General features: G+C 38.3%; 1 protein-coding gene across 2 annotated transcripts in view; it reads right to left on the bottom strand.

Annotated features, from left to right (window-relative positions):
- Positions 1-2,590: 2,590 nt before the first annotated feature.
- The window catches only part of UBE2W (ubiquitin conjugating enzyme E2 W), a 42,948-nt gene continuing 19,135 nt past the window's right edge, over positions 2,591-26,403 (bottom strand). The window contains exons 2-6 of one of the 2 annotated variants that reach the window (XM_030553276.1): positions 24,047-24,138; positions 21,965-22,067; positions 18,363-18,518; positions 16,982-17,058; positions 2,591-6,719 (exon numbers count right to left, since the gene is read on the bottom strand). In XM_030553276.1, coding sequence (XP_030409136.1) covers position 6,719; positions 16,982-17,058; positions 18,363-18,518; positions 21,965-22,067; positions 24,047-24,138 — 429 coding nt within the window. In that variant the 3' untranslated portion in view covers positions 2,591-6,718. Of the gene's footprint in view, positions 6,720-16,981; positions 17,075-18,360; positions 18,519-21,964; positions 22,068-24,046; positions 24,139-26,403 lie in introns of both variants that reach the window. The other variant, XM_030553275.1, reaches the window with a different exon arrangement.

Consider the following 26,403-nt stretch of genomic DNA (forward strand, 5'->3'; position numbering starts at 1 on the left):
AGGAGTACAGAAATCGATTTTAAGAGCCCTTAAAATCGATTTAAAGTGAATTGTAGTGTGGACGGGTACAGCGTTAAATCGATTTAACGCTGTTTAAATCGATTTAACTGCGTAGTGTGGACCAGGCCTGAGGTGGTGCTGGATCAGCTGGGGTATATCAAGCACCATGAAGGCGCTGCTCCAGGGGCTCCACAGCCGACCCACCAAGTGTTGCTAGGGTAAAAATTCTCTGATGGCTGTGCACCTAATTGGAATCAATACAAGCAAGCACTCAAAGAATAATCCTGGGGTGCAGGATTCCCTCCAGGGGGCCAAATCAAAGGAGTAGGGCTTTGCACATATAGATAAAGATTATGTAACTGCTTCGCAGGTGTCTACAATGGAAACATCCGAGGCATGCCCCATTAGCAGCCTTACCTCAAACTAAATGCAGTATAACAACCTAGTTTCAGGCCAGCCACATTACATCTATGAGATATGCAGTCAGACATCAATCTGTACAAAATCCTTTAAATATTACTCGCAAATTGTCAAGAAAAAATGTGACCAGGCTTTAGTCCACTCCACTCTATGGAGAGGAACTGCTCATCATAGACCTGTTGGAATAAGACGACTTGCCCAGATAAGACTCATCAATGTGTATCTCTGAAAATCACATTAGACAGAAGTTTCAGATCAGTCTGTCACTGGGACCTAAAGCTCACTTACTCCGCAAGCTGAAAATCACATTAGACAGAAGTTTCAGATCAGTCTGTCACTGGGACCTAAAGCTCACTTACTCCGCAAGCTGAAGTCAGTGCCACAAGAAAAAATGGTTACTAAACTTTTCTGTAACTCTTGTTCTTCGAGATGTGTTGCAAATGTCCTTTTCAATTTAGGTATTTGTACCTCCCACCATGCACAGTTGCCAGAAATTTTTCCCTTAGCGGTATCCTTTTTCTCAGCTTTAGCTCTCTCTGGCGTTGCGTGCTCATAACGCTGGTATAAGGGGCCCCACTGGCTCTGCCCTCCTTCAGTTTCTTCTTACTGACCACTTCTGAAGAGGGGACAGAGGGTGGGTTTTGAAATAAACCTGTGCAACACATCTTAAAGAACAGTTACAGAAATGTTAGTAACCGTTTTTTTCTTCCAGTGCTTGCACTTGTCCATTCCAATGTAGGTGACTCACAAGCAGTTGACCCGGAGGCACGTTTGAAGATCAAATATAGGCTGATTGTAACACAGCCCAGCAAAAGCCAGCATTGGCTCTGGCCTATTGAGTAATGGCATAGTGTGTGGTGAACTTATGAAATGATGACCAGAATGCTGCCCTGCATATGACCTGAACTATAACCTGTGCTAAAAAAAATCTGTGCAAGAGGCTTGAGACCTTGTAGAGTGAGCCACCAAGTTAGCAAGGATGTAACATACACAATGAGGTTCTTTGTGCTGAAATAGGGAGACCTTTCATCCTTTCTGCTATTGCTATGAACAGCTGAGTGGATCTGTGGAATGGTTTTGTTCTTTGTCCGCAGAGGGTCAGTGCACTCCGTACATCCAATGAGTGGAGTTCCTCCTCGTTCGCATGGCTTTAGGGTAGAACACTGGCAGAAAAAGTGTGTGACTGTAATGGAACTGATACCACTTTTGGGAGGAACGGGTACAGTCGCTACTGGACCTTGTCTTTGAAAAAGACTATGTATGGTGATTCCAAAGTGAGAGCTCATATCTCTGAAACTTGTCTGGCCGTGATGGTCACCAGGAAGGCTACTTTCCAAGAGAGGTGTAAGTAGCAAGCAGGTTGGTTCAAACAGGTTTGAACAGGGGTCCCATAAGCTTTGACTGGACCAGGTTTAGGTCCTGTGGAGGGGTGGGATTTCTGACCCTCTGTAGGTCCTTGAGAAACCTGACTACCATGTTTGTGAACAGACAGAACAGTTATCGATCTTGGGCTGGTACCACATGACAGAACAAGGAGTAATAGTCTCACGTTGCAGGGGGGAGGTTTAGGTTGGATATTAGAAAAAACTCTCTCACTAGGAGGGTAGTGAAGCACTGGAATGGGTTACCTAGGGAGGTGGTGGAATCTCCTTCCTTAGAGGTCTTTAAGGTCAGGCTTGAAAATGGGATGTCTGGGATGATTTAGTTGGGGATTGGTCTTGCTTTGAGCAGGGGATTGGACTAGATGACCTCCTGAGGTCCCTTCCAACCCTGATATTCTATGATCATCCACATCCAATCATTGAGCCCAGAGTTTGCTGTCCCTTGCAGTGCAGCACTTCCACATTGATTACACAATCTCTGCAATGAATTTACAATAGCCTTCTTAAACAACACCAGTGGAATGCATTCAGCTTCCTTTTGTGTACTTTCACCCTCTGCCACATTTCTGAGGTGTACAATAGTGCTGGAAGGACAACAGGGCTGTACAATCTCATTTTAGTGTGTAGATACTCATTCTTCCAGATGTTTAACAAAAAGGAAAATGATCCACTCTTCCAGATTTAATAAATGGGAAAATGATCCACTAGCTTTAACAATTTTTGCCTTCACTAACAAAGGGAGCAGTTTCACGTTTACTTTCAAATTACAATGTTTTAAAAAACTGATCTTGCACTACAAGTTTATTAAAAAAGGAATACAACATAAAAAGCTCCAAAGATGTTTAATCTACCATAGAAAATTAAACGAAGAATGCCCAATAATCTGATGAATATCCTTTAGAATACAGAATAGAGGAGCATGATGGGAAGAAAAATAAAAAGAAGAAAAATATGCAAGAGCACAGAATATACAGTACTACTATTAAAAAAATCAAAATTAAAATATGGCAACTGTAGCCAAACATTTTTAAATTAGTGACAATTATTTATTTTGAGAGTTTAAAGCAAATAATACCTTCAATCTCTTCCAATTTTATAAAGATATCCAAAATTCCATTCCCTTAACATTCCCATTGTAGGAACTGTGGAAACATTGGGCTGTCACATGACTACACATCAACAAGTGTACATACATACAAACCAAAGTCAATCTCTCTTCTCCTCCCATTGCTCAGTTTAATTAACTTTTGATCCTTACAAAAATGAGTTGTAGGAAAAGGGAGTTCAGCTGCCATTTGGTTTCTATTTTAGAACTGACCGTAAAGGTCACTTTAATGTACACTCATCTCAAATTTTAACTATGTTGTGCTAGATTTTAAGAAAAGAAAGTTGGTAAACACCAAACACCAACAATATCTAAATATTTGTTGTCACCAATCACAAATATTTAAAAGACCTTACTTTTCACAGAATTAGTTTTTGGATACCAAGAGTTTTCCCTTTTCCTCTGAAGTGAATGATGAGTTTTCATGCCTTTCTGAAGTAGGAACCACACAAAATTATGAACAAATTTATTGATGTGATGAAATATGTCTTCCCAGTACAGTCCAAAAATGTACTCTGAAGTAAAATAATCTCTCCTCAAAGTAAACAAAAAAGAGTCTACAATATTCCTGCTCCCCATTCAGTATTTAAAGTGCTTGCCAAAAGGACACCAAAACCATGACATAAGTGTATATAAATATCTACGCAAACTAAAAAATAGCCCCAAAGCAGCAGCATAATCTAGTGGATATTCTCCCTTCCATATTAAAGTACTCAAATTTAAAGAAAGTATTTCCTTAGGCCTTTGCAATATATACTTGAGGAGGAAAAAGTTAAGCACATGAGTGTTACATAAACATCTCAATTTCCATTGCATCATTTTGCAATCACTCTGACAACTGTGTGTCAGACATCTAAACAAAGTATGGGAAATGCTTCTGTACTTCACCATGTAGGGGTCACATTTATTTCCATTCAAGGGCACTGATCTATTTTAAAAATAAGTATTTATTGTGTTATGGTATAAACACACTAAACACACAAAACAAATGTATAACAATCTGAATATTGATATAAAAGCAAAGCAAGGTAGTTTGGAGCAAATTCTGTTGCCACTTCATATGAGGAACTCCCACTGACTAGAGTTCAACGCACAGGGTAAAATTCACCCCTGGGGAAGGCCATTACATCCACTGTAAACCCGATTTTGAGACAGGCCAGCACTATCAGAGTAACTTCACTATTTTCAGGAGTTATGTGGCACACAGGCTTTGTACTGGTCCTCTCTACTGGGTGAATTTCATCTACCAAATAGCAACAGAACACAGAATCCAATACAGTTAACTTGTTATGCTTCCTCTTCTAATATACCTTGCTTTTTTGGTTTTAAATAAGAATATCCATGTTACTTTAACACGGTTTTCATATTTTCTTTTGTTTTAAACAGCAGCATAAATGATGCTAACTATTTGATTATTTACTTATTCATCTCTATGCTAATCCATACAATGGTGCTGAGAGGTGAATCAAGGTATAATGCTAAACACTACAGCATGTATCTTTAATAAGATACAGTACATTATAAAGCTTCTTCAAACCATTATATTGTATTATCACAATCCACAGTATGAAAAAAATTACATCAATCTTTGACATGATGCACTGTAACAATTCTTTCAGAGGCATTAAGCTGTGTCATAGTACTATTTCTTTACTGTGGATTAGCAAGTGAATATTTGACATGATCCATTATGTGAACCAGCTGTATGAAGAGAAATACATGGAATTCTGAAAGATACATCAATCAAGTCAATCAGTAATACAGAGCAGGTATGTTAATAAGAAATAGATTAAATATTCATAAAAAGTTACTGCTAGTGCATAGTAACAGTTTGCAGATATTAACTGGATTGTTATGATTAATTAACATCTGCAAATTCATGCTAAATACAAGTTAGTTATAATTAGGAGCACAACTGTTTCAATTCTTAAAGTGATTTTTGGCTCAACAAAAACCGACAGATTTTTTCCCATCCCTTTTAAAAAAAAAAGTTCATTGTGAAAGGATATATACACCAAATTTATATTCACAACTACTTTTTACTGTTGAGTTTTAAAGGCCAAAAAGAGTTTCTAATATAACAGAAAAGATATCAGTAAAGTAGGGCTATTATGCTAATATCCATAATTCAATGGCTGTACAAAGCTGATCCATTTGAGATCTACCCACCCTGAGTTCACCATTTATACTTAAAATTTATGTTTTAAACATTAGATATCAGAAGTATGTACAAGGCTATACAATTTGTCAATTATACAGCAGTAAAAAAATATTTCAATATTTTCAGCCAATTTTTGTTCTTTAAGTTTAGCTGTTTCTAGTTCTTATTTTAAAAATAAAGTAAATAGTTATTTGATTTAGACTATTTTTTTAAAGGAGTCAACAATAAGGCAACAGTAAAAACAGCATTGTTATAGAAATATTGCATATGTGTAAAGGTAGTAAGTATATAAAAGACATCAGTGCTTCCTAAAAAGACAGCCTACTTGTAGTATCATAAAATTACACAGTGGTGAGAAAAATTACCTATTTTTCAACAAATTATTTCTCTGTAGAAAAAAAGTTAATCTAGCTGTAATTAAATTTTTGTGAAGAAAAAGCTGGAAAAAAATTATGCCTGTAGGACAAGCAAGTTAAGAAAATATACTTTTGTCTGAACTTAAATAAAAAGGTCCACACTTTTGTGTCAAAACATTAAGCCTCTGTCAAAAATGTATTTCTTTCTTTATAGTACAGGATTAAAAGACAAGATGATGCTTACAAGGTAAAGAAATAATTTACAAGAAAATCTCTTCTGACAAAGCTTTTCAATCAAAATATTGTTTTGTAACATTCAAACATGACATACAACACAACAAAAATAGCAAACAAACATTATATGGATTGTTTTCAAACACATAAATAAATGAAATTGTGTAGGCAGTAGGGCTCATGCTGATGGCTAGCAGGAAGTAACAGTGTGCAATCTACATGGAAAAAAGTTCTAATGTACAAATTACAGGCCCAATTGTGGACTGCAGCAAATTTAATTATATCACTGCCATCTTCTTGTATCTCCAAAACAAGTCTTGATTAAGCCACTCATACCCAATTACTCATATCTTTGTATTAGACATAAGAGTAACTACCATACAAAAAAGGTATTTTTATTTCACCATAGGGATAACGTATCTATCTCCCAATGTCATGTGAAAACCTTCCATGTCAAAACAATTTGACAGATAATTTAATAAATATGTAATCTTATTACAGTACTTTAGCTAAGCATGTTAATTATGCTGCTAGTTTTGTGATCACAGTGCACAGAATCCAAATATAAAAGAATGGGATGGTTTCAAAGTAATGTTGGATCCCTTGCTTATAATCCCAATATATCTGAAACATTCCATAAACCCTACCAGCCAATCAATTTTTTTTGCAGCAGGATCAAAACTTACTAGTATAACATCCATTGCCAGCAATGGATACCATAAACCCGCCAACGAGTTCAACTGTTATTGCACAATACATGAAGACCTGGAATTCTGCCAAAAGCTTAAAAATAAAAATAAATGGAATTTCTGACATTTCCAGACACCTGCATTAATACTGTATGACTAAAGCATGTCAGTGCATGGACTGAACCAGCGATCAACATGTGCCCAGAATGCACACTAGTAAAAATGCAGTCAAAGGAAGTAGTCTTCATTGTCTATAGGTCACTTCCAGTCAAAGGTTAAAGTTCAAAGACTGAATGATCAAAGTGCTCATTTTCTCAGTAGGACAATCTTCTGCTAGGAGGATCACAAAATGGTGGTATCAACAGGTGTCATCTTTAAAACAAAAAAAGATTTATGGAAAATAAATACACATTCAAATCCCAATTTTCTGAGAGGTACAGATGCAGAAGCAACTCCCAGCATATATGTTTCCACGTAGGTGAAAGTACAACAAATGTCTGAACACTGCTGTTTTAAGGAAATTGAATACAGATTACAAAGCAAGATAAAAAACTATGAAACTTTGCCCAGTGCTGCACAGTGAATTTAGGAAAAACGTGCTTATCAAAATGATTTATTAATGTGATATATACTAATCTCATTACAAGAGAGTTATTTTTCATATTAAATATTTTGTATTCAGTATTTAACGATCCAGACAATCCACTGTAAACCTGAAGTTAAAAATCTGTTTTCTCTCAGCATTTTGCCCCTTCACTGTACTATGCATCTTAGTTTTCATGCTTTGAGCTTTTGATGCCTAATAAATACACAGACTTTTCAAACAGAAGAAAGAATACCAGGGAGGCCACATTTTGTGCAAACCACACTGTCACCTACAACTGAGTTCAGACTACACAAGATTTTTCACCATTTGAAAGAGGTTATTTGACAAGCTGGATTACTCAAGAAGTGGCTTCTTGACCAATATTGGCAAGATATATTACAAAATTACATGCAGTAATGTGAGAAGGTGGTAAGCATAAACTTCAATAGAAGGGGAGAAGATAGCTATTCTCTGCCACAGATGAGGGTGTCTCAGGAACAACCACAAAAACTGTAGTTGGTATAATAGAAGGCAAACTGTAATAAGTCGACATTGCAAACCTGAAGTATTTCACACAGAATTTTTTTCCGTCAATTCAATGTATGTAATTGCTCCCACAGTTCCCTAGTAAAACACAATATTAATGGCAATACACTTTCAGATTTGTTTCTTGTTTCCCAATATTCCAAGTCATTTGAAGATTTTCAGTATGTCCACAAAAATGGTCTCAGTTATAAACAGTTGAATAAATTAAGCTTAAGGATGGATCTGTCTCTCAGAGGATGTGTCTACATGTCAATAAAACAGTTGTGGCTGGCCCATGTCACCTGACTTGGGCTCACAGGGCTCAGCAAGATGGGATGGTCCCAGAGCCCAAACTCCAACTTGAGTCCAGATGCCTACATTGCAGTTTTATAGTCCTGCAAGCCCAAATGAACAGACATGGACCAGCCACAGGTGTTTTACTGCAGTATAGACATACCCTAAAGAACACGGGGGGAAAAACCTCATTCATACTCCAAAGCAAATTTGTCAGGCTTCCCCCCACCTCCAGTCCCCAATGCTACAGCAGATACTTATGCCTGAAAAACTTCTGCCTTTTAAAATCTTTTCCAAATCTCATTTTACAGTGGAGTTATTCACATTTTTTAGATAACTAATGAATTGTTTTACTCAAATATATATGTCAAATAATGTTAGAGAAATTAATGTTATAAATGTAGTATTATAAGAATATATAAAGGAATTTTGGCTTTTTGAATGTGTTTCTATTGATGCAGCATTTCAGAACTCAGTTGGAACTGCTTCAAGGTTGTGTAAACCATGAAACTTGGTTTTTGTGTCTTATTTGTGAAACCTTTGGTCTATGCAAATAGCAAGATGAAGCACAGTGACAAGAGGGCTCCAGGTGTGGTCCGTGCAACAAGATAAGCTAACAAGTAAAAACTCAAGGCCATAAAAAACAGATCAGTAAGAAGAATAACCATTATTGTAAGGTAAGAACTGGATAGAGCCAGAGGGGGTGACAGCAGAGATTAGATAGAAGTAGACAGATAAAAGTAAGTTTTAGCAGGATAAGCAAAAGTGTATTAGTTCAGGTTAGTTATTGTGATTTATGCATGAGAATATTTTAATTATATAGGTACACAGATGCGGTAACTTGGTAAACTGAGTCTGCACAATGTTATCAAACAAGGGATACAAGATAAGTGATTAACAACAAAAGAGTGGAGAAGACAGGAGGAAAACATACCAGAGACCTGAAAAGAGTCTCACTGTCCTCAGAAAAGATAATTTGGCCACTTACTTTTCTTGCATGTATATCTAATTCAGAGGTGAGAATAGTATTGTCTTAAAATGTACATAATAAAGGCTACATGAAACTGTTTAAGCCTAAATAAAAAAAATGAGTGTTGACCTTATCAATATTTCTGTACTCTAAATTTAATCCTGAGCTGATGGTGCAGGATGGCCACCTTAAGGTCAGCTCAGGATTAAACAAAGACTATGAATGGCTTGCCAATTACAGAACCAGTTTCTCCTCCCTTGGTTTTCACACCTCAACTGCTAGAACAGGGCCTCATCCTCCCTGATTGAACTACCTCTTTATCCCTAGCTTGCCTGCATATATATACCTGCCCCTGGAAATTTCCACTATATGCATCTGACAAAGTGGGTACTCACCCACGAAAGCTCATGCTCCAAAACATCTGTTAGTCTATAAGGTGCCACAGAATTCCCAAAGAGTCACAATCAGATAGGGTGAGGGCAGATCTGAGAACAACCATATGCCTATGTCACTATAAAGGCTCCTACTTGCGTGGCTACGATCGGAATATCAACTTCACCTCTACCTCGATATAACGCTGTCCTCTGAGACAAAAAATCTTACCGCATTACAGGTGAAACTGTTATATTGAATTTTCTTTGATCCACTGGGGTGCACAGCCGCACCCCCATGGAGCACTGCTTTACTGCGTTATATCAAAATTCGTTATATATGGGGTCGCGTTATATCGAGGTAGCCATGTACTTCTTGGAGAAGGGGAAAATGCTTGTTCCCCTGCAACAGGGAGATGGGAAAATGGGACTGACTGCTTCCTCTTGCTTTGAAAAGGGCAGATCACAACAACTTCCTAAGAGTATATAAGGCTGAGGACAGCTCTTCTGCAGAAGCAGGAAGATCAGCTCTCAGGTTAAGCTTCCCAACTTCCCACAATCCAGCACATTTTCAATCAAAGGAATTAGATTTTAAACAAATCTCTTTCTAACTCCCTCTGCTGGTGCCATTGTCATATAGTAGCAGCAGATTTTAATTACAGTACGTTTAATTAAGAGAGGATAGTAAGGGCAATATAGGATACTCCTGAGGGAATTCTGGACCAAACCATTAAACAGTCTGTGACCAAAAACAAACAAACAAACAAACCCTGTAAATGATATTCTAAAGTTCTGCAAAAATCTGCATATTTTATTCATCAATAAACAAACGTGCAGCCTTCAGCATAGCAGTGGGGAGCAAAGGCCAGAGGCTGCACAGAGATGAGAGATCACTCTGCAGCCCCTCACCTCCCACCAAGGGACACAGACTCAGCGGTGAGGGCTGTACCTGAACAGAAACATCCCAGGGCCCTGCCCGCCCATGACTGGTGCACCAAGATAGTAAATGAGAGGGACAGAGTCTCACACTTGCCCAGGTATGGGGCAAACAGGCTCAGCCTGGCAGGATTCAAGTGTGGAGGGACTTAGTGCAGGGCAATCTGAGTCTGGGCAACTCAGTCGGGTGCCAGGGTGGAATCTGGAGGTACGGGGCAGGTTCTGAGTGCAGGGGGAATGGGAGTCTGCAGGGGGTCCAAGTGAACATGGTTGGGACTCAGCAGAGTGTGGGGGATGGGGCTCAGCAGGGATGTCTGGGTGCTGGGGGGAGTGGATGTCCGTCTGCGTGCAGCTGGTTGGGGCTCAGTGGGGAGGGGATGCAAGGGTCTCAACATGGTGGTGGGGCTTGTCAGAGTGACTGTTCAAGTGGGGGAAGCTCAGCAGGGGTGGCCTGGGTGTAGGGGAGGGGCTTGGCAGAGGTCTGGATGCAAGGGGTGGTGGAGATTGGTAGGGGTTGAGTCTAGTGTGAGGGGCTCTGGGTGCAGGGGGGGCTTGGCAGGGGGGTTTGGGTGTGAAGGGAGTCCAGACACACAGGTATTTGGTGGACAGGGGAGCAGCTCTCTGTACAGTGACCCCTCCTCCTGTGGCTGAAAATGAGGGCAGGAAGTGGGGGAGAAGGGTAACTTTCTGCAACCAGGGAAGTTTCAGGGGGTGGGTCTGACCCAGCCACAGCTGCTCCTTGCAGGGGGAAGAGGAAGTCCTGTCTTCCCCTGACCCCAGCCCAGCCAGGACTAGCAACTGAGCCTGGCGCAGGGTAGGAGCCACCGGCCGGTACACCCCCACTCCCCTCCTGTGGTGATTTAACTCTCTGACAGCTGCTCTGGGCGTCTGCAATGACGCACCCACGCTGCTGGTGAGGGGTGCGTGACCTTTGTTTCCCCATCTTTTTCTGCAAAGAAATCTGCAGGGGACATGAATTCTGCACATGCCCAGTGGCACAGACTTCTCCCAGGAGTAATACGTTCTCTTGAAACATGAATACCTCAAAGCACACTACAGTAAATTTAGTAGTCAGTAATAGGTTCCACATTGCCAGATAGTTTGCAGCAAGTTAGTGTGATGTAGATTCACACCCTGGCTTGCTATGCATTAACTCACCAGATAGACAAGCTCTAAGACAAATTTAAAATTTAATAGTCCCGTGTTGCTCCAGAACTGACACTTATTTTTAAAGAACTGAGCAAAGTGGAGAATATCATATCTTTGATAATTAGCAACTAGGAAAGGAAGTGAAAATTGGTTTAGGTGTTATATATGAGAAAAAACTTTCCAACTTCAGCAGCATAAGTCATTTTTTAAACAGACTTGTCCTTTCCTGACTGTAACCTTCCTAAGTTTGAGTTGATCTCACTCTAGTTTTATCCGTTACCCAGTTTTGTTCTGCAATTAGTCTATTTTTCTGTCTTTCAGTCAGAAAAGAAAGGCTGGAGAATTTTCCACAGTGTAAAGAACCATTTAATAACTAGTTGAATGGAAATAGAAGTTCAGCCACTATATAAATGCAAGTCATCAACTTTCAGAATCAGATAACCATGTTTATTTTTATATCTAGATTTTCACTCTCAAATCCAATTTTTCACTTGTAGGAAAACTGGAATAGCACCTAGAGATTGCTACCATGCAGATACTTCAGCCCTACATCCTAAAGAAGTCTCATCTTCTCCGACACAGATTAAGATTAAAATTAGATCAGATCTCATCACAAAATGAAAGCTATTAAAAAAAAAAAAACTCTTAGCTAGTCTTCTTGGAAGATGACTACGAAGAGGAAATAAGATAATTGTTAAGAAAAAAATCTTGTGTCAATGCCATCAAATCATCTTGCTCTGTGCTCTGTTAAATGCTGTATTTTCTTTCATATCGTATCCTATCCTTTATAATTACTTCTTGAGTTGGCCTCTTATCTTTTTAATTCAGTCTTGATCTGTTCCTTACCCACATAGTTATCAGAACTGCTCTTTACATGACCAAGCCACATGAGCCTGCACTCCACTTTTTGTTTATGGGCATTACCCTTGAGCATGTCTCTTAACACACACATTCCTCACATGCTCTTTCTTGGCTACACCACTCATCACTCTCAACCTTGACATTTCTGTGGAACAGATAATTTACCCATGTTTCTTTGTTGCCCAACACTCAGGGCCATACATTAAAACTGAAAGTTTTATAAACTTTCCCTTTCAATCTTACTGGTTTCATCCTGTAACATATTATACCACTTATCGATTTCCATTTGAGCCAGGCATTTATTATCTTAGCTCTAATTTTGTCCTTCATTTCCCCAGATTCTGGAACCCACACACCTGAAACTTTGCATTTTTGGTATTGTCTGCCCACCTAGTTTCAGGGATAATTCTTCAATGCTCACATCCTTCAGAAAAAAAAGTATTATATATTTCTCCAGAATTAATCAGAGGGAAAAAACTGACTATAATTAAGGAACTGAGGACCAGAAAAACAAACAAACAAAGAGAAGAAAGAGGACCATGATTATTGAAATGTTCCTAAACATCACATTAGTCTTGTGGATGACAGGATTTGCTATCCTTTAACTCTTGGCTCAAATTTTGAAGTTCAAAATAAGGTAATGTACATGCAAATGATAAACAGGTTAAAATTACCTAAATATATATCAACAGTTGATACTGTTAAGTTCTCATTGGAAACAGAGTAATATCCTACATCAAATTCTACTAGAAAAGAGTATTTAACCTGAAGAATCTTGGGAACTCTTTAAGAGCTGCTTGGCTCACATTAATTCTGAAAGACAGGGGGAAAACAGCTCCAGGATGCATTTTTTTTATTTTTTTTTATTTTTTTGAGTTGCAGCAAGTCTTCCAATGCCAAGTAATGACAATCACCCAAGATATTTATTCTTCAATTAAAATATCCTATATACATTATTCTGGAGGCCAAATTTAGGCTGCTAGGGAAGAGACTGAAATTCAGGACCTCTACGGTGGCATTCTCAGAAATGCTCCCAGTTCCACATGCAGGACCAGGTAGGCAGGCAGAGCTTCAGAGTCTCAATGCGTGGATGAGACGATGGTGTAGAGAGGAGGGGTTTAGATTCACTAGGAACTGGGAAAACTTTTGGGATGGGGGAGCCTATACAGGAGAGATGGGCTCCACCTAAACCAAAGTGGAACCAGACTGCTGGCACTAAACATTAAAAAGGTTGTAACGCAGTTTTTAAATTAGGAGATGGGGGAAAGTCGACTGCTGCAGAGGAGCATGTGGATCAGAGAGAGACTTCTCTTAAAGGAGAGTGTATTGATAGAGATTCTCTAGGTTATAGTCAGGAACAGAGGATGGAAGAGGATAATGTAAGGGTCAGATCAGATGATAAACACTCACATAAAAAAGAATCTGACATCAGAAAAAGGGCAGACAAATAAATGGTGACAAGATTTTGAAGTGCTTATACACAAATGCTAGAAGTCTAAATAATAAGATGGGTGAACTAGAGTGCCTCGTGATAAAGGATATTGACATAATAGGCATCACAGAAACCTGGTGGACAGAGGATAATCAATGGGACACAATCATTCCGGGGGACAAAATATATCGGAAGGACAGAACAGGTTGTGCTGGGGGCTAGTGGCACTATATGTGAAAGAAAATGTAGAATCAAATGAAGTAAAAATCTTAAGTGAATCCACATGTTCCATAGAATATCTATGGATAGAAATTTCGTGCTCTAATATTAGAGATCTATTATTGACCACTTGACCAGGACAGTGATAGAGATGATGAAATGTTAAGGGAAATTAGAGAGGCTATCAAAATTAAGAACTCAATAATAGTGGGGGATTTCAATAATCCCCATATTGACTGGGAACATGCTACCTCAGGATGAAACGCAGAGACAAAATTTCTCGATACTTTAAATGACTGCTTCTTGGAGCAGCTGGTATGGGAACCCACAAGGGGAGAGGCAACTCTAGATTTAATCCTGAGTGGAGCGCAGGAGCTGGTCTAAGAGGTAACTAGAGCAGGACCACTTGCAAATAGTGACCATAATATAATAACATTTAACATCCCTGTGGTGGGAAGAACATCTCAACAGCCCAACACTGTGGCATTCAATTTCAAAAGGGAGAATTATACAAAAATTAGGGGGTTAGTTAAACAAAAGCTAAAAGGTACAGTGACTAAAGTGAAATCCCTGCAAGCTGCATGGGCGCTTTTTAAAGACACCATAATTTGGGGTATACATTTAAGTTTAAGAAACAAAGTAAAAAAACTAAAATAGTGTCACCGTGGTTTAACAACCATGTAAAAGAAGCAGTAAGAGATAAAAAGACTTCCTTTAACAAGTGGAAGTTAAATCCTAGCAAGGTAAATAGAAAGGAGCATAAACATTGCCAAATTAAGAGTAAAAAATGTAATAAGAGAAGAAGCCAAAGAGGCGTTTGAAGAACAGCTAGCCAAAAACTCAAAAAGTAATAAAATGTTTTTTTAAGTACATCAGAAGCAGGAAGCCTGCTAAACAACCAGTGGGGCCCCTCGATGATGGAGATAGAAAAGGAGTGCTTAAAGATGATAACGTCATTGCGGAGAAACTTAACGAATTCTTTGCTTCAGTCTTCACGGCTGAGGATGTTACGGAGATTCCCAAACCTGAGCTGGCTTTTGTAGGTGACAAATCTGAGGAACTGTCACAGAATGAAGTGTCACGAGAGGAGGTTTTGGAATTAATTAATAAACTTAAGAGTAACAAGTCACCCAGACCAGATGGCATTCACCCAAGAGTTCTGAAAGAACTCAAATGTGAAGTTGTGGAATTATTAACTAGGGTTTGTAACCTGTCCTTTAAATCGACTTCTGTACCCAACGCCTGGAAGATAGCTAACGTCAAGCCAATATTTTAAAAAGGGCTCTAGAGGTGATCCCGGCAATTACAGACGGGTAAGTCTAATGTCGGGACCGGGCACATTAGTCGAAACAATAGTAATGAATAAAATTGTCAGACTCATAGAGGAACATAAATTGTTGAGCAAAAGTCAACATGGTTTCTCTAAAGGGAAATTGTGTCTTACTAAACTATTACAGTTCTTTGAAGGGGTCAACAAACATGTGGACAAGGGGGATCCAGTGGACGTAGTGTACTTAGATTTCCAGAAAGCCTTTGACAAGGTTCCTCACCAAAGGCTCTGACATAAATTAAGTTGTCCTGGGATAAAAGGGAAGGTCCTTTCATGGATTGAGAACTGATTAAAAGACAGGGAACAAAGGGTAGGAATTAATGGTAAATTCTCAGAATGAAGAGGGGTAAATAGTGGTGTTCCCCAAGGATCAGTCCTAGGACCAATCCTACTCTATTTTTTTCATAAATGATCAGGAGAAAGAGGTAAACAGTGAGGTGGCAAAGTTTGCAGATGACACTAAACTGTCCAAGATAGTTAAGACCAAAGCAGACTGTGAAGAACTTCAAAAAGATCTCACAAAACTAAGTGACTGGGCAACAAAATGGCAAATGAAATTTAATGTGGATAAATGTAAAGTAATGCACATTGGGAAAAAAAAAGCCCAACCATACATACAATATGATGGGGGCTAATTTAGCTACAACGAGTCAGGAAAAAGATCTTTGAGTCATAGTGGATAGTTCTCTGAAGATGTCCACGCAGCGTGCAGAGGTGGTCAAAAAAGCAAACAGGATGTCAGGAATCATTAAAAAGGGGATAGAGAATAAGACTGAGAATATATTATTGCCCTTATATAAATCCATAGTACGCTCACATCTTGAATACTGCGTACAGATGTGGTCTCCTCATCTCAAAAAAAAAAAAAAAGATATACTGGCATTAGAAAAGGTTCAGAGAAGGGCAACTAAATGATTAGGGGTTTGGAGAGGTTCCCATATGAGGAGAGATTAAAGAGGCTAGGACTTTTCAGCTTGGAAAAGAGGAGACTAAGGAGAAATATGACAGAGGTACATAAAATTATGAGTGATGTGGAGAAAGTAGATAAGGAAAAGTTATTTACTTACTCCCATAATACAAGAACTAGGGGTCATCATATGAAATTAATAGGCAGCAGGTTTAAAACAAATAAAAGGAAGTTCTTCTTCACACAGCACACAGTCAACCAGTGGAACTCTTTACCCGAGAAGGTTGTGAAGGCTAGGACTATAACAGCGTTTAAAAGAGAACTGGATAAATTCATGGAGGTTAAGTCCATTAATGGCTATTAGCCAGGATGGGTAAGGAATGGTGTCCCTAGCCTCTGTTTGTCAGAGGGTGGAGTTGGATGGCAGAAGAGAGATCACTTGATCATTACCTGTTAGGTTCACTCCCTTTGGGGCACCTGGAATTGGCCACTGTCAGTAGACAGGATACTGGGCTAGATGGACCTTTGGTCTGACCCAGTACAGCCATTCTTATGTTCTGGTTTTGCTAACCTCTTTACCTTTTAAGTACTCATCTAGAATTGCTATAGCTAAGATTTGTTCCCGAGCAATTTTAGAAGCACTAATAATCATACATCTTTTATTTTTCACGTCCCTTACTTTCAGCTTCTTTTAATTTGTATTAGCAATTTCCAAAATCTGTTGCTCATAAAAATTCGCAATGTAAGAACTTACAATCAATCAATTATTCTGACTGATTTTTTCCACTCTTAAATTTCTGTTTTACATCCTGATCTGGTCTATAAATATCCATTTAAGTTTGCACATTTAAAACTCTAATCAGTTTTCTTACTAAAATTAACTTATTCCTTTACAAAAATATTTATTTGGTGTCCTGGGAAAAGTTTTTTGTTCCAAATTCGCTAAGCTTAAGTGTTTAAAATTACTTAAATCCTACTTTGTATTGTTACATTTTTGCACTCAGCCTTTTGCATTTCAGTCTTCTGAAATTCCTACTCCAAATTAAATACTTACCATGATACCACCATTTTGTTTTTCTTTGGATTTTTGTTACATGTTCTTACATAAAATGAATTATCTGGAGGTCGCCTCTGCAATAGAAAAAAACCTAAAATAATCAAATAATCAAAATATCACTTACAGTACATTATCTATTTAAATAAGCTTTTACATTCAAAGAATAAATGCCATACATTTTGTAAAATGTGTTAAACGCCAGACTAGGCCCTATCTACACTAATCAGGAGAGTCACTTTAGCACCTTTCTAGCAACAACTTTAAGCAGGGATATCCAGATATTTGCGAACTTTTTTGCTCTTTTTTCAGGAAAGCTTGGATGAAGAAAATTAACCACTCTTATTTGTAAAGGCAAATGGAACTAAAACCACTGCCAAACTAAAATACTTTTGAAGTTTGGCTTCAATATATCACAAGTATAGTTCTGAATCACAGTTTATATGAAGTCTCTCATAGCTTGGTGAGATTGACCGGATGGACTTGGGTCAGGCTGCAGATCTTCATGAGTGAAGGCCTATCAACAGCCTAATGAGTAGAGCAGTTTTCTGAAAAAGTCACAAAGTGGTCACAGTGAAAAGGGAAAGAGTCACCGAAATAATAAAAAATAGTTATAAGCATTATTTTGTACCCCAATAATATATATTTTCCTGCAAATAATTAGAACTGAAATTGTGATGTGATGAGAATTGTCATTTGGCAAAACAGCATCATACAATGACTGCTGTAAAACAAATCTAACTCCAATTTCAAGAGTGATCTTATTCTGAAAAATGTTTGTGTAAAAAAATTGAGCCTCAATGGATTGGCTCCAAGTGCCATATCGTCTTACTTAAGGAGACAAAAATGTACTGTCAGCTGTGTGGCTCTCCTGTGCTAAGAGAACAAACTGGAAAAATGAAGGATGAGAAGAAAACCTATTAATGTATCCTACTGGAATTAATTTGGTTCTTTAAAAATAGAAAATTGTTTCCTCCTACAAAATCTTTATAGCAAGTCGACATCTGCACTACTCAAAATGTTTCAGTGTTTTAATTTATGGTATATTTGTTTGCATATTAGAAAAAAAGTAACATTATTCAAGTGAAAGCAGCAAAGAGTCCTGTGGCACCTTATAGACTAACAGACATATTGGAGATGAACTTTCGTGGCTGAACACCCACTTCGTTGGATGCGTGTATTCATCCACGAAAGCTCATGCTCCAATACCTCTGTTAGTGTATAAGGTGCCACAGGACTCTTTGCTGCTTTTACAGATCCAGACTAACATGGCTAACCCTCTGATATTTTCCAGTGTGAAATATAGACTTTGGAAAAAGTTATAAAACTTGCAGCTTTCATTTATTTTACTCTTGAGTGCATTATTAAAAAACAAACATACCTTTTCTTTACAGCTGGAAAGCATGCTAATAATGCTAAGACAAACCGACTGCACTGAAAGAGCTGGGGACCAGTCTTCTGTTAGAATGGATAAACAGATATGGCCATTGCTATAAACATGAGGATGAACAGGAATATTGTCACCAGTAAACATGACCTAAAAAAGAATAAAAATACAGTTAGCATATGTTGTTAACATTTAAATGAGAAAGACGTGCTTGTGTCTTCTGGAAACAGTCATGCCTTATAGTCAAAAGCCAGATTGTGCCATCTTTTCTTACACTGAGTAGTATCTTACACTGATTTCAACAGGACTTTTTGCTAAGTAATTAACATAAGGATGGCAGAACCTGGTCCAAAATAATTTGTACGTATGACAGAAAGAACCAGTGTGAAGAAGTGAAAGGTTAAATGTAATCACTACTTAAAAACAGCAGTGCAGCACAGAAATGCGCAAAGACAGCTTCTCTAAATTATAGCAATATTAAGACATCACAAAGCTTTCATGAAAGTTTTTTGAGTCTTAAAGCCTCATCTTATTCTTCTGTAGAGAAAGGACTATGGACTAGCTACCCACCACACTGTGTTTCAATGGTTCCATAACCTACAACATTATTCAACTGGAAATACCATGAGATTCACAAATGAGTAAGTCTTCTTACATTTCTATTGTATTTGTTGTTGTAAGTTTGGGGAAACCAATTCAGGTCCTAGCAGAAAAAATGCTTGGCAATTAATGCAATAGACCAGGGGCTGGCAACCTTTGAGAAGTGGTGTGACAAGTCTTCATTAATTTAAGATTTCACGTGCCAGATCGGCAGCGTGGGTAGAAGATGGAACCCCAGACTGGCAGCAGGCTGAGCTGCTCAGCCCGCTGCCGGTCTGGGGTTCCGTCTGCTGGCCCCTGCCAGCCAGGGTCCCAGTCACCAGCCCCACTCAGCCTGCTGCTAGCTGGGTTCCGTCTATCCAGGCTGGCAGCGGGCTGAGTGGGGCCGGCAGCCGGGACTCCGGCTGCTAAGGGGCCAGCAGCCAGGACCCCAGACTGGCAGAGGGCTGAGTGGCTCATCCCGCTGCCAGTCTCAGGTCCTGGCCGCTGGCCCCGCTCAACCTGCTGCCGGCCCAGATTCCATCCATCCAGGTCGGAAGCGGGCTGAGAAGGGCCAGCAGTCGGGACCCCAGCTGGCAAGGGGCCGGCGGCCGGAACCCGGGGCCGGCGGCCGGAACCCGGGGCCGGCGGCCGGAACCCGGGGCCGGCGGCCGGCCCCGCTCGGCCCGCTGCTGGTCTGGGATTCCATACTCCAGGCTGGCAGCGGGTTGAGCAGGGCTGGCAGCCAGAACCCCAACTGGCAGCAGCATGCCACTAAAAATCAACCTGTTTGCTGCCTTTGGCACATGTGCTGCAGGTTGCCAACCCCTGCTATAGACTAACAAAGTTGTGATTTATAAAACCACAGCATGCTGCCACATAGGAAATATATAATCATAGATTATACTATATCTAAAGGATCATTTTGGGACAAAATTACACAAGAAAAAAAAATAGGTGTTCAGAAAGAGACAGGAATCAAATTAGAGTCGCATTGCCATGGTCAAAACAAGGAAAGAAGAGTGATCCTGGCAATTACTGCCCGTAAGTGAAACTTCTATCACTAATCAAATATATAATTGACCCAGAATTCAAAAGAAGGGAAAAGGAAAGTGGAGGGAAAGAAGCTCCCTCAGCAGCCAGCATTACCCAACCATCAGCAACTTCCCACAGTATTCAGCCCATCACTAGATGATGTTATAACTCCCTTTTATTTATATATTTTTATGGCCTACCATTTGAGAGCTTCCCAAATATTTTATGGATACATTTTCATAACATCCCGTGAGGTAGGGAAGCATCCTCATCACCAGTTTATAGATGGGGAACTTATGCAGAAAAATTAAACAACCTGCGCAATGTCACTTAGGACCCCCTTGTGGTAGAGACAGGAAATTAACTCAGATCTTCCGAGTTCCAGCCCAATGCCTTAATCACAAGACCAGCCTCCTTACTTCATTTTGAACTTCTATACTGAGATTACTGGTATTCCTAAAGTACTGAAGGTCTTATTTTTTCAGACATTCAGCCATATATTTCTTTTTCAAACTAATGTCTCTCCTTTCAAAAAATAACATCTATGCACAACTCAGTAAGCAAATGCATGCACACTATGAGACAACATATCTGAGACAGAAAACAACTGAGTGCTTAAGTGACAGACGTTTAAACTGTTATTTTATACTATATATGCACTTTGTTAGAATAAGGTGTTAAATTACACAAGATGAACTTATATGACAGAATTTTTATTAAGGAAGTTCTGGCTATCTTCAACAGTCAAGCATCCATTACTTAAATATTTAATTGTTTTCTGTACTAACCGGTGTACATGTATTGGTCTGTTTACTGTTTTACAATAAGTTGCACACAGCCACACACACACTTCGGGTAATGAGTACAAAGAGTACCTACTTGGAACCAAATGAAAGTGGCTACCCTCTTGTGGATCACCTATGAGTACTTCACTGCAAACCTGTTGGGTGCAGATGTGCAGGTGCCAGTTTGTTCCTTAAAACCTAAGACTGAAAAGTCAGCATTCTAGTTTTTACCACAGTACCTAAACATATCTTTGTGGTTAAGCTTTTCATATGGATTTTTGAATGAGATGCAATAAATATATGTCTCCACAGAAATCACCACAATTAGTACTTATTCACGAACTCAGAACTTTCAGTTGAGAGGACATGAAAACTCACTCACTCTAGGTTTTTCCCTCTCTCACTCTAGGTTTTTCCCTCTTTTTTTCAGGGGGTACAGGGAAGGTCTTCTGCCTACCCACCTTCCCCTTGAAAGGCACACTTTGTAACCTTCCCTCTGGTTGTGGAAGATGAATGTAGCTCAACATTGATATTGCTCCTGTAGTTGGTTTAAGGTCACTAGAGATCAACATAGCAACCTTTCCAACAGGACAGTGCACTTCCTCTGCAGCTCCTGCTGCTGATTCAAGAAAAAATGAACCAAGTTTGTTCCTTAACTCATATAGTAAAAATAGATTATTAAGCCTCTTCTACCATGCCACAACACCTATGTTTGTGCTCCCCTGCCACAATCACAGATGTGATCGTACCTACAGTATTTCCCCAGCAGTACTAACAGGAGAAGCAGAGAAACTGTAAAGAAAGTGACGTTAAGGAGCAGCAACGGGGTTTGGAGGCAAGAATAGAGGAAAAAAAGAAGTTTGTCATCCACTCTATTTCTACATTCCAAAAGAGAGGATCACTGCCCGTGTTGCTCTTTCATTGGTCATAAAAAAATCCAAGATGATTCAAGTAACACTAAAAAATTTCAGATTTACTTTGTTCTTCTTATGAGAACAAATGGACATATTTCTCTGTTGCAGAAACATTTTTAAAAGAGGTGGCAACTGCACAATTGAGTGTACAACTGAAATCCATGTAACTAAAACAGAACCTTAAAATTACAAGAAGTGTGAACAATGTTACTATTCAGCATATACCATGCAGCTATAATCTAAAAAACGAGAGGTAAGCAGGAGGAACAGAGAAACTAATTACCTGAGGAGAATCAAAGGGATAGCGACTACTGAACTTAAATAGAAGCTGAAACTTCTCCCCTTCATATAATGTACCTGGAGCACCTTCCATATCTACAATCCACCTAAAAAAGAGATACAAATCTTTAGTAATATAATCAAGCAATTTAAAATAAAATACAAAAAAAAACTGAAAGAACTACCTATTATGGTACTACTAGCTGAACTATGCTTCAGTATCACAATGACCATGAAAGCAAAGTAAATATAACATGGAAATTAACACCAAACCTCTGTATGTATGTATACTCAATCTTTGCATAGTGTTGTAGATTATACAAGCAGCAATGCCTCAGGAAATAAATACAAATGTGTCTCCCTATAAAATGCCTATTTGTACTCACAAGAGACAGTAAAGCTCAAGTTGAAAGACTGGTAATATGTCCACCCCCAGCCTCATTACCAAGTCTACAACTTGTGTGAAGATTATGTCTATCCCCTTCTTCAAGTGAAAGCAGACTCCCTTTCCGTTTTATTTTACTTTTCTGCCAAGGAGATTTAAGAATAATAGAAATGTCACAAATAAAATGCAGTTTACTAACATTAAATCAAAATGAAAAGGGGCATGCTCCTTTCCCTGACTCACATCTGCAGAAATGTCACTTGTAGTTCTATTTAAAACTTAGCAACTAAGAGAATGTGAAGGTTAGCAAGACAATAGCATACTACAAAAATAGTAGCTGATTTCAAACTAATCTACTTTAATCACTGAGCTCCTCTTTAAAGGTTGTGCAACAATAAAAGAAACTGATAGGCCAAAAAAGTACCTGTAAATATATAAATATATATAATCAGTAACAAAGGGAAAAACTTATTGTCTAAAAGGCAACTATTTTGCAAAGTAACTAAAAATGATGTCAGAGGGTTGCATATCTATATTGTCTCAATGATACATGTCAGATGTGCTTCGAGTTTTATCAACATTCCCTTAGGATGACCTACATATCTCGCTTATGGCTTTGCTGCTTAAAGCCATGGACACCCCAAACTGATGCCAATAAAACCTTTCTAGTGTACACATTTTTTTTCAGACATATAGATATAATGGCAAATAAAAGTATAAACCAGCTTATACTTTATTTTTGAAAAAACACAAATTCAAATCAAACCACCATTTGCCATAATAATTAGTTGCCTGAAAGAGTCTGAAGATTTGCTCTTGGTTCCCATCATCTCACCCTCAAGCTATTTTAATATTCATGTAGCCTACTCACCAAAATTTGCTGTAGTTCAATATCTTACTCTCCTCTATTCTTTTAACCCATTGCCACATGCTACAAGGGCCATACAGAATATGGACCTCCCTCTGGATCATACAATAACCATGCAACATTTCATTAAAATCACAATATTTATTTTCTTCTGCTTCAGTTTCCCCCACATCATGATTTAATGTCAAATCTACTTTGATGGCAGTGACTGGTGTATTTAGGAGTGAAATGTATAGTTTGCTTGTAGTCTTTTCCCCATTCCTGTTGATGTCAAAGCATGGAGTGATCTCACATCACCTTCTCTGCAGTTTTAGATAAAACTGAATGCTTAGCATTCCTTCAGATTTTGCTCTCCTCAGTTCAGAATTGTTTGGGCACACCAAACAAACAGAGAAAGGAAATCCAAATGAGAGATTGTTGACTAAGAGGGATACCCTCTTGATTTAATGCAAAATGTACATAATGTCAAACTACATTAGACTAATAGTTTTGCTCTAAAATGGTTTGCCAGAATTTAATTCTGCTCTGTCAGATTACATGTAGGCACATTTAGGCTGATTTTAAAAAATTCCAGACAAAAAAGTTTTTTATTCTATTAAAAAAAAAAAGTGCAAGCATCATTGACCCAGACTTTATAGAAGGCAGTGAAACGTATCATACTGAAGATTATAACCCAGTTTATCAATTACTAGTGAATATATTAAACAGTGTACATGTGAATCACTACTTTTTTTTTTACATCCATGGATCAACAGGAGAAAATACTATTCTAGGAAAAAAAACAAACTTCACTTATCTAATGTAGAAAGCATGAAAAGTATTTACACACTCACTGTGTAATTGAATTTTGAACACTCTTTTCATTTAAAGTCATTCCTGGAGGTGGGTCATTCTGCAAAGCCAACAGTTCTTTCTGTAGTCTCTTCTAAAAAGAATATAAATAGGATTTGAAATATTGCATAAACTATATATTACAATAAAGCTCATTAATTTACAGTACATTTTGCTGTTTAATAAACACAAAACATCTGAAACTCATTTTTTGCCAACTACCTACTCAAAACTTGAAATACAGAAAATATGCCTGACGACAAGGAAAGGGAGCTTCCTACCACAAAAATTAAACAATCTATTATAATTGGTTAGATTAAGAGAAAAGTCAAAGTCCAAACTCAGTCATGTTCTCATTTATATAATTTCAAATATATTTACAATATATTATTGGCAACTGTCGATCCAAATTGGATCACGGTATACACGTAAAAGGCCTAATCAGGTGCCAGATGAATCCACTTATGGCCAACAAGTCCAATTTGAGAGTGAAACAGCTTGTAATAAATATATTTACAATATATTAGAACAGTTCTTAAATTAAAGCAAGAGAAGCAGATAACATAATGGTACTTAGCAAAGACTTAGGCACCTCCATAGTAAGAACAATCATGGCTCCTTACTTAAGGTGGAATATCATTTTGCACTTAAAGCAGGGATTCAGACTAGTGTATAAAAATGTAGCATGTTCTCCCAAGTTTAAAGCACTGAGCAGAGAATGAATTCTGCAAATTTAGAAGAACATCTATTAGTTTGAGTTAAAAGTGAAAAATGGGTTCTTTAAGAAGCTTGGCATCTGCATCAGTCTTTTCTTTACCCTAATGAGCCTAACAGAATAACGCTCTTCAAATATTCCATAGAATTAAAATAAATTAAAAACTTGTGCATAGGTCAAATATAAAGCAATTAGGTCATAATTAAGCTGTTATTAACTATTTTTGTATCTAATTATGATTACATAAAGTATAATTGGAGTCAAGACAATAGCCCTTAAATAGAGCCATTGTGACAGAAGTAACAATTACTACCATTTCTCACAGCTATGAGATATTGTGATATGGGTGTCTCAATTCCTCCGGGAAGCTGTTCCACTGGTTACAAACAGTCATTGGAACACGGATCTGAATTTGGGTCTCCCACACTGCAGAAGACTGCACTAATCTCTTGGTTATTGAGTAGCCTGGGGAGCATCTTTCTCAGTCTTTCCTGCTCAAGTTATTCCATTTTGTATAAATAATTAGTCACTGGGTCAGAAAGAGAAAAAGAGAATGAGAATGACAGCCCAGTGATTTGGGCACCTACCCAGAAAGTGGGAGACCAAAGTCCACATCCATGCTCCAATGACTAACTATTTATACCCAGAAGAACAGCTTCAACAGGAGAGACACAGACATCACAATATCCCCTAACCTATTGTTTAGAGCACTCTCCTGCAACAACATGAGAATATTTGAACTTGCATCTTTCCCCATGTCAGTCAGAATGGGGAATTGAACCTGGCTCTCTCACATCCCAGCTGAATGCACTAACTAATGGGTATGGAATACCACCCCCACTTCTTCCTGGCTTTTTGTGAATGGTGCCGCAGTCCCAACAGAAGGTATTGCCCTAAATTATTTGGCACATTTGTATTAAATTCACAAATTGTTACAAGGGTACTGAAACATGTATTTTTCAGTTAATTCACCATTTGCCAAAAAAACTTTTGCCCAGCTCTAATTGGTAGACTACTTAACCTGACCGTGTTTGCTCTCTAACTGTGCACATCAGTACTTAAAAGTCTTTGAGTTAAATAAATGCACCCTGAATTATCCCAAAATCAAGTATTAAAACTAAAGGAAGTCAGATGTAAGGTTACACTTACAAGAAATAAAGGCATGTTAAGATATGGAAACACGTAGAAGAGAGATGAATTAAGATTGCATCGGCAACTAATTTATTATTGTTTGATTCTGCAGCCTTAACATTATTGTAATGTAGTTTAATATGTTATTTAACAGAAGAGAACATCTTGTATACTCTTCTGAAGGTAATAAAAACAGCTTGAAATGTAGAACTGCCTCAATTCTACATTGAATTACTATAAATAAGAATATAAAACTTCCGAAGTGTAACAAAAATAAGTATCTTTGCACAGTAACCGAAGTTTGAGATAATACTGTAAGTAATGCTTAATTACTCAACATATACCTAGGAACAAGATAACTGACCTGTTTCCTATTTTGCCAGTATTAATTGAAATCCTGCATAAATACTTTCAAGTTCTAGTGATGTGTTGCTTTTGTCAGATCAGATGAATTTCCTATCATATAAGATTCAACGTGTACCTGAGCTAAGAGGTGCTTTGGGTGACCAGACA

Source organism: Gopherus evgoodei, chromosome 2 (assembly GCF_007399415.2).
Source record: "Gopherus evgoodei ecotype Sinaloan lineage chromosome 2, rGopEvg1_v1.p, whole genome shotgun sequence".
NCBI lineage: Eukaryota > Metazoa > Chordata > Testudines > Testudinidae > Gopherus > Gopherus evgoodei.